At 39.1% G+C, this 14951-nt stretch overlaps 1 protein-coding gene across 1 annotated transcript in view; it reads left to right on the top strand.

The window, feature by feature from the left end:
- Positions 1-13970, top strand: part of SYT16 (synaptotagmin 16) — a 119953-nt gene extending 105983 nt beyond the window's left edge. The window contains 1 exon segment of the mRNA XM_061158361.1: positions 13657-13970. Within this exon segment, the coding sequence (XP_061014344.1) occupies positions 13657-13970 (314 nt within the window).
- Positions 13971-14951: the final 981 nt, after the last annotated feature.

Raw genomic sequence — 14951 nt, 5'->3', positions numbered from 1 at the left:
GGCATAAACAAAATCAATAAAAATAAATCAAAATCTATTGGTGATAATAATAAATGTCAAGGGACTAAAACTGCTTTGTTAATGATAGATACAGCATTAGGTTAATATTTCTCTTCCTCCCAATCTCTCCCTATCTCTCTCTCCTCACATCCTCTCACTTCTACTACATTTTATATTGGGTGTCCACCTAACCTCATAATGTTTAAGAAAAAGAAACACTAATTACCAATAAATTGGGCTTGGTTCTGGAATGCAAGAATGATTTAACATTAGGGAAATCTAACGTATTTAATAGCTCACTATACCAACTGATTTATGAGAAAACTTGATCATGTCAATAATTGCAAAAGAAGCTCTTGATGAAATACACTATGCTTTATTGGCAAAAATAACTCACAGCAGATGAATAATAGAAGATATATCAGTATAGGCAAAGTTATGATGCAATAACAAATTCTGCAGAGTTCATGGCTTAACACAGCAAAGGTTTATTTCTCCCTTTCATCACAATCCAAAGTAAGGCAGGCAATGTTCCTCTAAGCTATGAGTAAGGGATACAGATTCTTTCCATTTAATGAGGTGATAATATTATGTTCAAAATGTGACCAGCCTTGTCGTGGAAGGGGAAGAGACAGGGGGAATGACTGACTTCAGCTGTGATTGAAGGTAATGTATTACTTCTAGGATTCTATATTTAGAAGTCAGTCGCATGGCTCAGTCATGTCCAATCTGGTGTGAAACCTTCATCCTTAATTTTATATTAACCCAAGTCACTATCACATTGTTCACCTGAGAAGGTTTATTGAGCCTTTGTTGTTTGAAGCCATTTAAAATTTATCTCTTACTGTTTGGAGATCTGGAAGCAAGGAACTTTTCCAATCACAGATATGTCTGAATCTCAGGATTCTCTTTCTTTTTCCTTGCACATTCATCTTTCCCAAGGGTACTTTTCACCGCTCCCCAGCCTCTAGATGAAGCCAGGAGTAGTGAATACACACTTCTAACATTCTGTTTTTCAATCTTTTTCCTTGTAACTACAAATATTAGGCATATGTGCTTCCTTCCAAGTGATAGCATATGAGTTTACCATCACTTAATATGGATGATGGATCGCCACTATCCTAGCCTCTGATAGGAGTTTCTTCATCACCTGGCACTAACTTCTAGGCCAGTAATCTTCTTGTATTTTTGTTTTAGTTGCATTCCAGTTCAGATTACTGATTACTTTATCACACTTTTGTCAGGAAAATACAAAATACTCTAACTATATTTTGAATCAGAAGTTGTTTCTTATAGGCTTCAAGCATGGGAAGTCTGGTCAGTAAAGATCAGGAAAGCTCTCTCTAGGAAATCCAGAAGTATAGGCATCACAGGAAAGGTACCAGTACAATCTGGGCTGGGCACATGAAAGGAATGTTTCTCATAAGGATCTTTGAATGCCGTGGGTGAACACCCTACTTTGCCACCTGCTTGCTAATTCCTGTCCACATGCCTGCAACTGGTTTGAGGCCTGAAAGGACTTGTGGCTCCCCTTTCCTTTTGCTTTCTAGTCTCATACAGTTTGCTTTCATTAGTGAAATCTAACTGGGATCTTACTGGCAAGAGATCCAAGGGAATGTAATTTTAAGTTTGGTAAAGAAAAGAGCTTAGAAAGGCAGAAATGGTATTAAATGTCAACAACTAGTATGTTGTAGAGAAGTGTTAGTCACTTAGTCATGTCCAACTCTTTGCAACCCCATGGAGTATGTGTCCATGAAATTCTCCAGGCAAGAATACTGGAGTGGGTAGCCATTCCCTTCTCCAGGGGATCTTCCCAACCCAGGGATCAAACCCAGGTCTCTTGCATTGCAGGCTGATTCTTTACTATCTGAGCCACCAGGGAATAGGGAAGAGAACATACTTAACCCTGATGGTGAGCATTTTAAGAAAATAGACACTAGCTATCATTCTTAATCTTGAAATCCATCAAGAAAGAAATAAGGATTCCCACTAGAATCACTCTCATTCAACATTAGACTGGAAACTCAAGGCAATTTAGTAGAATAAGAAAAAGAAATAAAAATTTAAAGCTAGAGAAGAGGAAACAAAACTGCCATTCTTTATAGAAAATACGATTGCATTAAAAATGCAAGAAAACCTATAAATTTAAACTAATAACATTTTTTAATACAAACTTGTTTTCTAATACATCAAGGACAGATAGAAAGTAGAGTTTGAACACATTAATATATACAAACTAACAGTAGCTATGGTACCAAAAGATAACATTAATAAAGGATGAGATGGTTGGTTGGATAGTTGGATGGTATCATTGACTCGATGGACTTTGGTTTGGGTGGACTCCGGGAGTTGGTGGTGGACAGGGAGGCCTGGCGTGCTGTGGTTCATGGGGTTGCAAAGAGTTGGACACGACTGAGCGACTGAACTGAACTGAAGAAAATTATTTAAAAATCACAACACTTTTTGAAATACACAAAATAAAACTAAATAGATAGATGAACGTGTTTATTGGTTAGAATAATCTATATTGTGAAAATAATAGCTTTCCTCAAATTTATATCTGGTGCAATCCCAATCAAAATCCCCACAGATTTTTTTTTTTTTAAAGGACATGTTTTATTTATTTATTTTTTATTTATTTATTTTTTATTATTATCTTTTTTTTTTTTTTTTAATAGTTGGAGGCTAATTACTTCACAACATTTCAGTGGATTTTGTCATACATTGATATGAATCAGCCATAGATTTACACGTATTCCCCATCCCGATCCCCCCTCCCACCTCCCTCTCCACCCGATTCCTCTGGGTCTTCCCAGTGTACCAGGCCCGAGCACTTGTCTCATGCATCCCACCTGGGCTGGTGATCTGTTTCACCATAGATAGTATACATGCTGTTCTTTTGAAATATCCCACCCTCACATTCTCCCACAGAGTTCAAAAGTCTGTTCTGTATTTCGGTGTCTCTTTTTCTGTTTTGCATATAGGGTTATCGTTACCATCTTTCTAAATTGCATATATATGTGTTAGTATGCTGTAATGTTCTTTATCTTTCTGGCTTACTTCACTCTGTATAAGGGGCTCCAGTTTCATCCATCTCATTAAGACTGGTTCAAATGAATTCTTTTTAATGGCTGAGTAATATTCCATGGTGTATATGTACCACAGCTTCCTTATCCATTCATTTGCTGATGGGCATCTAGGTTGCTTCCATGTCCTGGCTATTATAAACAGTGCTGCGATGAACATTGGGGTGCACATGTCTCTTTCAGGTCTGGTTTCCTCTGTGTATGCCCAGAAGTGGGATTGCTGGGTCATGTGGCAGTTCTATTTCCAGTTTTTAAAGAAATCTCCACACTGTTTTCCATAGCGGCTGTACTAGTTTGCATTCCCACCAACAGTGTAAGAGGGTTCCCTTTTCTCCACACCCTCTCCAGCATTTATTGCTTGTAGACTTTTGGATAGCAGCCATCCTGACTGGCGTGTAATGGTACCTCATTGTGGTTTTGATTTGCATTTCTCTGATAATGAGTGATGTTGAGCATCTTTTCATGTGTTTGTTAGCCATCTGTATGTCTTCTTTGGAGAAATGAAAGCAGGAATAGAAGGATCATACCTCAACATAATAAAAGCTATATATGACAAACCCACAGCAAGCATCACCCTCAATGGTGAAAAATTGAAAGCATTTCCCCTGAAATCAGGAACAAGACAAGGGTGCCCACTCTCACCACTACTATGCAACATAGTGTTGGAAGTTTTGGCCACAGCAATCAGAGCAGAAAAAGAAGTAAAAGGAATCCAGATAGGAAAAGAAGTGAAACTCTCACTGTTTGCAGATGACATGATCCTCTACATAGAAAACCCTAAAGACTCTACCAGAAAATTACTAGAGCTAATCAATGAATATAGTAAAGTTGCAGGATATAAAATTAACACACAGAAACCCCTTGCATTCCTATATACTAACAGTGAAAAAACAGAAAGAGAAATTAAGGAAACAATACCATTCACCATTGCAACAAAAAGAATAAAATACTTAGGAGTATATCTACCTAAAGAAACAAAAGACCTATACATAGAAAACTATAAAACACTGATGAAAGAAATCAAAGAGGACACAAACAGATGGAGAAACATACCGTGTTCATGGCTTGGAAGAATCAATATTGTCAAAATGGCTATTCTACCCAAAGCAGTCTATAGATTCAATGCAATCCCTATCAAGCTACCAACGGTATTTTTCACAGAACTAGACCAAAGAATTTCACAATTTGTATGGAAATACAAAAAACCTCGAATAGCCAAAGTAATCTTGAGAAAGAAAATGGAACTGGAGGAATCAATCTGCCTGACTTCAGACTCTACTACAAAGCCCCAGTCATCAAGACAGTATGGTACTGGCACAAAGACAGAAATATAGATCAATGGAACAGAATAGAAAGCCCAGAGATAAATCCACATACCTATGGACACCTTATCTTTGACAAAGGAGGCAAGGATATACAATGGACAAAAGACAACCTCTTTAACAAGTGGTGCTGGGAAAACTGGTCAACCACTTGTAAAAGAATGAAACTAGAACACTTTCTAACACCATACACAAAAATAAACTCAAAATGGATTAAAGATCTAAATGTAAGACCAGAAACTATAAAACTCCTAGAGGAGAACATAGGCAAAACACTCTGCGACATAAATCACAGCAAGATCCTCTATGACCCACCTCCCAGAATATTGGAAATAAAAGCAAAACTAAACAAATGGGACCTAATGAAACTTAAAAGCTTATGCACTACAAAGGAAACTATAAGTAAGGTGAAAAGATAGCCCTCAGATTGGGAGAAAATAATAGCAAATGAAGAAACAGACAAAGGATTAGTCTCAAAAATATACAAGCAACTCCTGCAGCTCAATTCCAGAAAAATAAATGACCCAATCAAAAAATGGGCCAAAGAACTAAACAGATTTTTTTTTTTAAAAGGACTTGACTGACTGATTCTCAAATTCATATGCAAGAACCAGTTAAAGAAAGAAGTTGGGATAACTAAATTTTTAAAAAGATGATATAAGGATTCTTCCTAACAGATATCAAGACATATTCTAAAAGGATGATAATAAATATCAAGTTAAGGGAAGGACACTAAAGCTAGATGCTTGATATCTGATCAACATTGTATTACAAGTCAACTGGGAGATAATGGGCTATTTAATGTATAATGCTTCTGATTTGGGAAAATAATTAGATCCCTACCTCACACCACATACAAAATCAATCTTAGGTGGATTAAAGATCAGATTGAAAAACAAATTCTTAAGACTCATAGAAGGAATGTGGAAGACCATTGGGTTTGGATAGGATTTCTTAAACAATTTTTTAATGTGTCGACTGAAAAGGAAAACACTGATAAATCTGACTCCACAAGAATGTGAAGCATTTAAACTGCAAAAGTTACTATACACAAAGTAAATGGATAAATCACAGGCATGGAGAAGATATTAACAATAAAAATAACAAGATTTTGTCTCTAGAATTTATAAAGAGTCAACAATCCACTCACAGGGATGTACTAGAGAAATTCTCAAATGTTGGTATGATATAAAATACCAAAGCATTCACTGAAATCTTTTCAATTCTTGGTTATTAAAAACAAATGTCATTAATTAATCAATAAGCTACTTGTGGTTTATTAATATACTAGAACACTATTCACACTTAAATGAATCATAGGTGTATATAACAATATATGTAATATAAAAAAGTTAATGCTGAATGCAAAAGAAGACAAGCTTTGGGAGGACAGACAGTAAAATGCTAAATACTCTAAAATGTGTGAAATAATTTAAAATATATTCTGGATAGCTTTATTTACAGCTACTTTTATAGTGAAAGTTTAGAAATACACATAAAGTTGATGAATTCCAAATCCAGGAGAGAAATTACCTGTAGAGAGAGAGGAAATCAAACAGGATGTAGGAGGGATACTTAAGGATCTTCAATTATATTTTATTTCCTAAATATCAACCAGAAAGGTCAATAGCAAATATGAAAAATGCTGAATACCAAATGAGACTGCCCAGGTATGCTAGTGGTAAAGACCACACCTGCCAATGCAGGAGAAGAGACGCAGATTCAGTTCCTGGGTCAGGAAGATCCCCTGGAGGAGGGCATGGCAACCACTCCAGTATTCTTGCCTGGAGAATCCCATGGACAGAGGAGCCTGGCAGGCCACTGTCCATAGGGTCGCAAAGAGTTGGACACGACTAAAGTGACTAAGCATGTATCCATGATTCGTACTTAGTATGGGTAGTATTAATATTATTTTCTCTTATGTATATTGAGGGTGTTTTATAATTATGAATACATTAGAAGCTAGTTCAGTTCAGTTCAGTAGCTCAGTCATGTCCGACTCTTTATGACTCCATGAATCGCAGCACGCTAGGCCTCCCTTTCCATCACAAACTCCCGGAGTTTACTCAAACTCATGCCCATCGAGTCGGTGATGCCATCCAGCCATCTCATCCTCTGTCATCCCCTTCTCCTCCTGCCCCCAATCCCTCCCAGCATCAGGATCTTTTCCAACGAGTCAACTCTTTGCATGAGGTGGCCAAAGTATTGGAGTTTCAGCTTCAGCATCAGTCCTTCCAATGAACACCCCGACTTATCACCTTTAGGATGGACTGGTTGGATCTCCTTGCAGTCCAAGGGACTCTCAAGAGTCTTCTCCAACACCATAGTTCAAAAGCATTAATTTTTCAGCACTCAGCTTTCTTCATAGTCCAACTCTAACATCCATACATGACCACTGGAAAAACCATAGCCTTGACTAGACGGACCTTTGTTGGCAAAGTAATGTCTTTGCTTTTTAATATGCTATCTAGGTTGGTCATAACTTTCCTTCCAAGGAGTAAGTGTCTTTTAATTTCATGGCTGAAGTCACCATCTGCAGTGATTTTGGAGCCCCCCGAAATAAAGTCTGACACTGTTTCCACTGTCTCCCCATCTATTTCCCATGAGGTAATGGGACCAGATGCCATGATCTTAGTTTTCTGAATGTTGAGCTTTAAGCCAACTTTTTCACTCTCCTCTTTCACTTTCATCAAGAGGCTTTTTAGTTCCTCTTCACTTTCTGCCATAAGGGTAGTGTCATCTGCATATCTGAGGTTATTGATATTTCCCCCGGCAATCTTGACTCCAGCTTGTGCTTCTTCCAGCCCAGTGTTTCTCATGATGTGCTCTGCATATAAGTTAAATAAGCAGGGTGACAATATACAGCCTTGACGGACTCCTTTTCCTATTTGGAACCAGTCTGTTGTTCCATGTCCAGTTCTAACTGTTGCTTCCTGACCTGCAAACAGATTGCTCAGGAGGCAGGTCAGGTGGTCTGGTATTCCCATCTCTTTCAGGATTTTCCACAGTTGATTGTGATCCACACAGTTGAAGGCTTTGGCATAGTGAATAAAGCAGAAATAGATGTTTTTCTGGAACTCTCTTGCTTTTTTGATGATCCAGCAGATATTGGCAATTTGATCTCTGGTTCCTCTGCCTTTTCTAAAACCAGCTTGAACATCTGGAAGTTCTTGGTTCATGTATTGCTGAAGCCTGGCTTGGAGAATTTTGAGCATTACTTTACTAGCGTGTGAGATGAGTGCAATTGTGCAGTAGTTTGAGCATTCTTTGGCATTGCCTTTCTTAGGGATTGGAATGAAAATGGACCTTTTCCAGTCCTGTGGCCACTGCTGAGTTTTCCAAATTTGCTGGCATATTGAGTGCAGCACTTTCACAGCATCGTCTTTCAGGATTTGAAATAGCTCAACTGGAATTCCATCACATCCACTAGGTTTGTTCATAGTGATGCTTTCTAAGGCTCACTTGACTTTACATTCCAGGATGTCTGGCTCTAGGTGAGTGATCACACCATTGTGATTATCTGGGTCATGAAGATCTTTTTTGTACAGTTCTTCTGTGTATTCTTGCCACCTCTTCTTAATATCTTCTGCTTCTGTTATTTATTGAGCCCATTTCTGTCCTTTATTGAGCCCAGTTTTGCATGAAATGTTCCCTTGGTATATCTAATTTTCTTGAAGAGATCTCTAGATTTACCCATTCTGTCGTTTTCCTCTATTTCTTTGCATTGATCGCTGAGGAAGGCTTTCTTATCTCTTCTGGCTATTTTGTGGAACTCTGCATTCAAATGGGAATATCTTTCCTTTTCTCCTTTGCTTTTCACTTCTCTTCATTTCACAATTATTTGTAAGGCCTCCTCAGACAACCGTTTTGCCTTTTTGCATTTCTTTTCCATGGGGATGGTCTTGATCCCTGTCTCCTATACAGTGTCATGAACCTCTGTCCATAGTTCATCAGGCTGTCTATCAGATCTAGTCCCTTAAATCTATTTCTCACTTCCACTGTATAGTCATAAGGGATTTGATTTAGGTCATACCTGAATGGTCTAGTGGTTATCCCTACTTTCTTCAGTTTAAGTCTGAATTTGCCAATAAGGAGTTCATGATCTGAGCCATAGTCAGCTCCCAGTCTTATTTTTGCTGACTGTATAGAGGTTCTCCATCTTTGGCTGCAAAGAATATAATCAATCTGATTTTGGTGTTGACCATCTGGCGATATCCATGTGTAGAGTCTTCTCTTGTTTTGTTAGAAGAGGGTGTTTGCTATGACCAGTGTGTTCTCTTGGCAAAACTGTATTAGCCTTTGTCCTGCTTCATTCTGTACTCCAAGGCCAAACTTTCCTGTTACTCCAGGTGTTTCTTGACTTCCTACTTTTGCATTCCAGTCCCCTATAATGAAAAGGACATCTTTTTTGGGTGTTAGTTCTAAAAGGTCTAGTAGGTCTTCATAGAACCGTTCAACTTCACCTTCTTCAGTGTTACTGGTTGGGGCATAGGCTTGGATTACCGTGATATTGAATGGTTTGCCTTGGAAAGGAACAGAGATCATTCTGTCGTTTTGGAGATTGCATCCAAGTACTGCATTTCGGACTCTTTTGTTGACTATGATGGCTACTCCATTTCTTCTAAGGCATTCCTGCCCACAGTAGTAGATATAATGGCCATCTGAGGTAAATTCACCCATTCCAGTCCATTTTAGTTCGCTGATTCCTAGAATGTTGACATTCACTCTTGCCATCTCCTGTTTGACCACTTCCAATTTGCCTTGATTCATGGACCTAACATTCCAGGTTCCTATGCAATATTGCTCTTTACAGCATCAGACCTTGCTTCTATCACCAGTCCCATCCACAACTGGGTATTGTTTTTGCTTTGGCTCCATCCCTTCATTCTTTCTGGAGTTATTTCTCCACTGATCTCCAGTAGCATATTGGGCACCTACAGACCTGGGGAGTTCCTTTTTCAGTGTCCTATCATTTTGCCTTCTCATACTGTTCATGGGGTTCTCAAGGCAAGAATACTGAAGTGGTTTGCCATTCCCTTCTCCAGTGGACCACATTATGTCAGACCTCTCCCCCATGACCCTACCGTCTTGGGTGGCTCCACATGGCATGGCTTGGTTTTATTGAGTTAGACAAGACTGTGGACTGTGTGATCAGATTGGCTAGTTTTCTATGATTATGGTTTTAGTGTGTCTGCCCTCTGATGCCTTCTCACAACACCTATCGTCTTACTTTGGTTTCTCTTACCTTGGATGTGGGGTATCTCTTCACAGCTGCTCCAGCAAAGCATAGCTGCTGCTCCTTACCTTGGACGAGGGGTGTCTTCTGGCCGCCCCTCCTGACCTTGAACGTGGAGTAGCACATTAGAAGCTAAGGAGAGGTTAAATGACCAAATTCCTTTCCTTTGCCCAGAGAATCATAGTGCCCCATCCCCACCCCAAGGCTAAGTCTGTTACAAATGACAGACCATCATTTGTTGGGCAGCTGTTTTCTATGAGCTGTGTAACTAACTTTTGTGGTATTGCATTGTTTCTTTGAAAAAATGACATCTGAATCCCAAACGACATAGGTTTGTGCCATGATAAAATGGAAATATTTTGCTGTTATAATTTTTTTTTTTTTGGTTCATGTGGTGTCTTCATTGTGGAGAAAGTGACAGTGAACCATGACACAGTTAACAGGCTGAGTCAGGAGGACAGTATCCAGAACTACCAGGGGATTGTGACCCATTCAGCCTTTTGATGATGGTTTTATGTTGTTAGAGACGCTGAGAGGTGTCTGAATCATCAACAGAAGATAAAATACTGCTTGGTGGTGCTCTACAGCAAATATTACACTATCAATTCCAAAGAATTAAAACAGCTCAGTAAAGCTGTGTATTTACTTGACCCTTTCTCTTCCATTCTGACTGATGCTCATTGAACCCCCAAACACTCCAACCTTATTCCTCACTATTCCTCACAAGCAGAATTTTCTGGTCATAGCCCTGGATAGCTAAAAAGTAAGCATATGATTACTGTGAATAAAAGGTTCCCTTTTGAGCTGGAACAGTCGGCATTTCTCTTCTGGTTAGATGTCCTCAGACTGGATCGTTTATACTTTTATTATTTCCCCCTTTTGTCATACACTTACAATTCAGCTTCAGTGATGGTGGTTTGGTTGTAAATAGCCTTTCTTGTAATTAGAAAATAATCTGACTAGGAGAAAGCTGGAGATTGCTCTCTTTGTGAAATGAGCAAGTCTTTGTTTGCAAGATTAATTCAATTCCCACTGCCATAACTGGCAGCAGAATTGCCAGATCAGTTTGGTGACTGGATTGAACTTTTCCTCCAGGAATTGTGTAGCTGTACGGCTGCGGAAACACAAGTTCACTCCCTTATTGTCAGTTTGCTGACAGCTTTTTCCATAGAGCAGTTTGAAGAGTGGAGAGCCCTGTTTCTGAGACAGAAAAGTGTTTTCACACCTGAAGTGCAATTTCACACCTTGTGTTTCTCAGCAGATAAGTGCATAAAATAACACATCAAACCGGAATAGAAAAAGATCAACAAAGAAAGAAAACTGCAGGTTGTAATTTGTTTCCTATCTTACAGTGCCTTTGTAGAGAACGATAAATTACAGGGATCTGGGTTTACACTTTAAAAAGTTTGACTGGTTGTTAGGTGGGAAAGTGAGCAGTAAACACGAATCGGCATTTAGCCCATATTGAACAGAATGTACAAAATGATAAAATTTGGGAAACACCAAAACATAGAATTTTTTTAAAAGGATAAAACACATATAAATTAGTGGTAAAAGTTGTAGTTAAGAGAAAGTCAAGATATTGATACATTACATGATTTTAGTAAAAATAGAATTGTCTTAAGATATAATTTTTTATAATTACCCATTCAGGAGTTTTAGCAAAAGTAATAGACTATGTTAATACTTACTTTCTATAAATGACTAAACCTATGATGCTAGTGACCGTCTGATGGCATTCTAGTGCAGGGGTTGTAAAATGAGGGGTTTAGCTCCATTTTGCAAATTTGAAAACAAGTCCAAAAGAAAACAGAAAGTTGAGCCTCCTGGATAGTCACAAACATTCATTACAAAATATTTAATATTTATTGAGTGTCTACCACATGGTAGGCATTATACCAGGCATGGGGGTACAATGGTTAATAGGGCAATCTCTCTTTCTCCCATCTGGGAACTGACAGTTTTGCAGACAAGTAAACAGGTGATGGAAATACTGGGTAATGAGTGCTGAGAGAGGCTAAAATTAGGTTTTGATGGAGCCTGCAGATGGTCAGCATGGGTGAAAGTGGTCATCCAAGATTCTTGGATAAAGTGACGTCCAAATCAAACTAATGAATGACAGAGGATGAGGTGATTGGATGGCATCACTAACTCAATGGACATGAGTTTGAGTAAACTCATGGAGTTGGTGATGGACAGGGAGGCCTGGTGTGCTGCAGTCCATGGGGTTGCAAAGAGTCGGACATGACTGAGCAACTGAACTGAACTGAAAGGTGGGTATCATTTGGGATGTCAGGGCATGTATAACATATGCAGAGGTGAAAGAGAAAGAGGAGCAGGGTGGGATGGAGGGATGAAGGTAGTTCAGTGGAGTGGGGATGCAGGGTCTAAAGGCAATAGTGATGCACAATGAAACTGGAAGATTAAAGGGTCAGGGTGTGTAGTCTATGCTGAGAAGTTTAGTTTTTTATCCTGAGACTAGTGGGATGTATTGAGGGTTTAGTCTTTTTTTGTTAGTGAGAGTGATACAACCAGATCTGTACTTTATAAAGACCCCTCTGACTATTGTCGTTATTCAGTTGCTCAGTTGTGCCTGACTCTGCGACCCCGTGGACTGCAGCATGCCAGGCCTCCCTGTCATTTGCCATCTTCCAGAGCTTACTCAAACTCATATCCATTGAGTTTGTGATGCCAAATCCAACCATCTCGTCCTCTGTTGTCCCCTTTTCCTCCAGCCTTCAGTCATTCCCAGCATCAGGGTCTTTTCTAATGAGTCAGCTCTTTGCATCAGGTGGCCAAAGTACTGGAGCTTCAGCTTCAGCATCAGTCCTTCCAGTGAATATTCAGGACTTTATGGTCCAACTCTCACATTCATACATGACTACTTGAAAATCCAAAGCTTTGACTATACAGACCTTTGACTATGGGATTTGTCAATCCAGTGACTGGACATCAGCAAAGAAACATGCAGTAATGCAAGTGGGAGAGGTTGGGACCTGAGCTGACAGTATACATCAAGAGCTCAGCAGCATTGGGAGGGAAGAAAGGGGATGGATTTGGGAGCTGTTGTGGAGGCAGAATCAACAGAATTTGGTGACTGATCAGCTGGACTAGGGGTAAGGAAGCCAGTCTTGTCAAAAATGCGGTCCTGAGTTCTGATTTGGGACTTGAGCAGATGATGCTACATTCACAGAGTTGGGGGACACTAAAACAGCTAGTTTTTAAAAGGGAGATATGATATGTGTGAGATGGGATTTTACAAGAAACAATGTGGTATTCCATTGGATTTTGAGCTTGGAAGGGAAGTCTAGGTCAGAGATACAGATCTGGCAGTTGTCATTGAGTGGATGAGATGGTCCAAATAATATGCAGAGAGTGAGAAAAGAAGAGACTCTTTAAGCATAAGTAGTACTTTGACAATGAAAAGAAAAACACATAGAGCAAAATGTATATATATTGTTACATAAATAAAATATGGATGAAGAATGTGCATGTCCATAAATACCACTGCACACATGCCTTTGCACGTACACACCCCTGCACGTGTAGACCTTCCAGTGAACATCAGCATGGTATCCCATGGTGGGCCACATGAAACATTAAGTGTTAAAGGTAATCATCCCTTTGCTGAAGAGTTCATGTAAGATGTGTGTTGTGTGTGTGATAGTCGTTCAGTCATGTCTGACTCTTTGCAACCCCATGGACTGTAGCCCACCAGGTTCCTCTGTCCATGGAATTCTCCAGGCAAGAATACTGGAGTGGGTTGCCATTCCCTTCTCCAGGGGATCTTCCCAACTCAGGGATCGAACCCAGATTTCCTGCATTGCAGGCAGATTCTTTACTGACTGAGTCACCAGAGAAGCCCGTGTGTTAGTCCGACAGCAAGTTCCAAGTCTAAAGATGCTGCTCAGTATGTTAAAAAGGAAAAATGTACTGCCCATGTAGATATTGCAATTAAACTAGCAAAACAGAAGGCACTGATGTTTTCTCATTTCCATTGTTTCTTTCTTAGATACATACGGAAAGCTCTTTCTCTTCAATTCTGTGGGTCAAGAGATGTCTCGCTGCAAGACGTCGATCCGACGTGGTCAGCCCAATCCCGTCTATAAGGAGACCTTTGTTTTCCAGGTGGCGCTCTTTCAGCTGTCTGATGTCACACTGATGATTTCTGTGTATAACAGGCGTACCATGAAGCGTAAAGAGGTGATTGGTTGGATTGCTTTGGGTCAAAACAGCAGTGGAGAGGAGGAGCGAGACCACTGGGGGGAAATGAAGGAGAACAAAGGGCAGCAGGTCTGCAGGTGGCACATGCTGCTTGAATCCTAGGTTTGGCAAGAGGTGTTTGTGGGCTGTACCCACCCTGGTGATACGTGTTTCGATTACTGATAATCAACTCAGTGCTTGCTGGCAGGCTTTTTACAGACAGGCTGTAAGAAGGGATTGAATTTTACTAACCCCTAAGACCTTGTGAGGGTGGGAGGATCTTTGAGTTTCTCAAAGGTTTGATTTAGATTTAAATACTATAATTTAAAAAAAAAGCCCAGATGTGTGCTGTCGAGTATACTTTATGGGAAATGTCATCATGGTTGAGATGAATGAAGATAAGTTAATTTGTGTTAGTAGGTTATTGAGTTTTGGTTCAGGCTCTGGAATGAAGCTTCTCTGGCTTCCTCTGCTCCTTGAGATTTAACAGTTAGAGTGCTGTTAAAAGTTACAATTTGTAAACCACTTGTGTGTAGGAATGAGAATTTCCTTAATATGGTGCAAAACACTTCAAAATACAGAAATAAATCTGACCCCAAGTATCATAAAAGAATGTAGCTGTCATCCATAATCCCCCATTTCACATTTTTCTCTTTATTAAAAAAAAAACACCTTCATTTATTTGACTAACAAATAAATGTTATAAACTTGTACTTATAAAGCAAATTTGTATGAATTAAATAGCTCTTTTTATCTTATATATTGTGGTTTCCTATGAGATTTGGTTAGGTGAACCATTTTGAATCTGAAAAAGAATTAGAAAACTACTGTTACAAGCCAACTTGTCTCCTTTTGAGCATGTAAGATTTCAAAGTTAAAACTTTCAAGGTTTTTATGCTGTTTTTCTTACCTGACAAATTCTTATAGAATGAGAAGAAAACCAAAAAAACCTATTTAAGTCAGGGGTGTATTGATTTTTCTGAATCTAGTGATCTCCTAGATTCAGAATATACTCAATACAATACAATATACTCACTCATACATATATTTTGATTGTGCACTTGCATGTAAACCATATTTTTAATGCAATATTTTTGACCATCA

Source organism: Dama dama, chromosome 12 (assembly GCF_033118175.1).
Source record: "Dama dama isolate Ldn47 chromosome 12, ASM3311817v1, whole genome shotgun sequence".
In the NCBI taxonomy this organism is placed as follows: domain Eukaryota; kingdom Metazoa; phylum Chordata; class Mammalia; order Artiodactyla; family Cervidae; genus Dama; species Dama dama.
The sequence above is the reverse complement of the archived record's forward strand: the minus strand, read 5'-3'. Positions and strand labels throughout refer to the sequence as shown.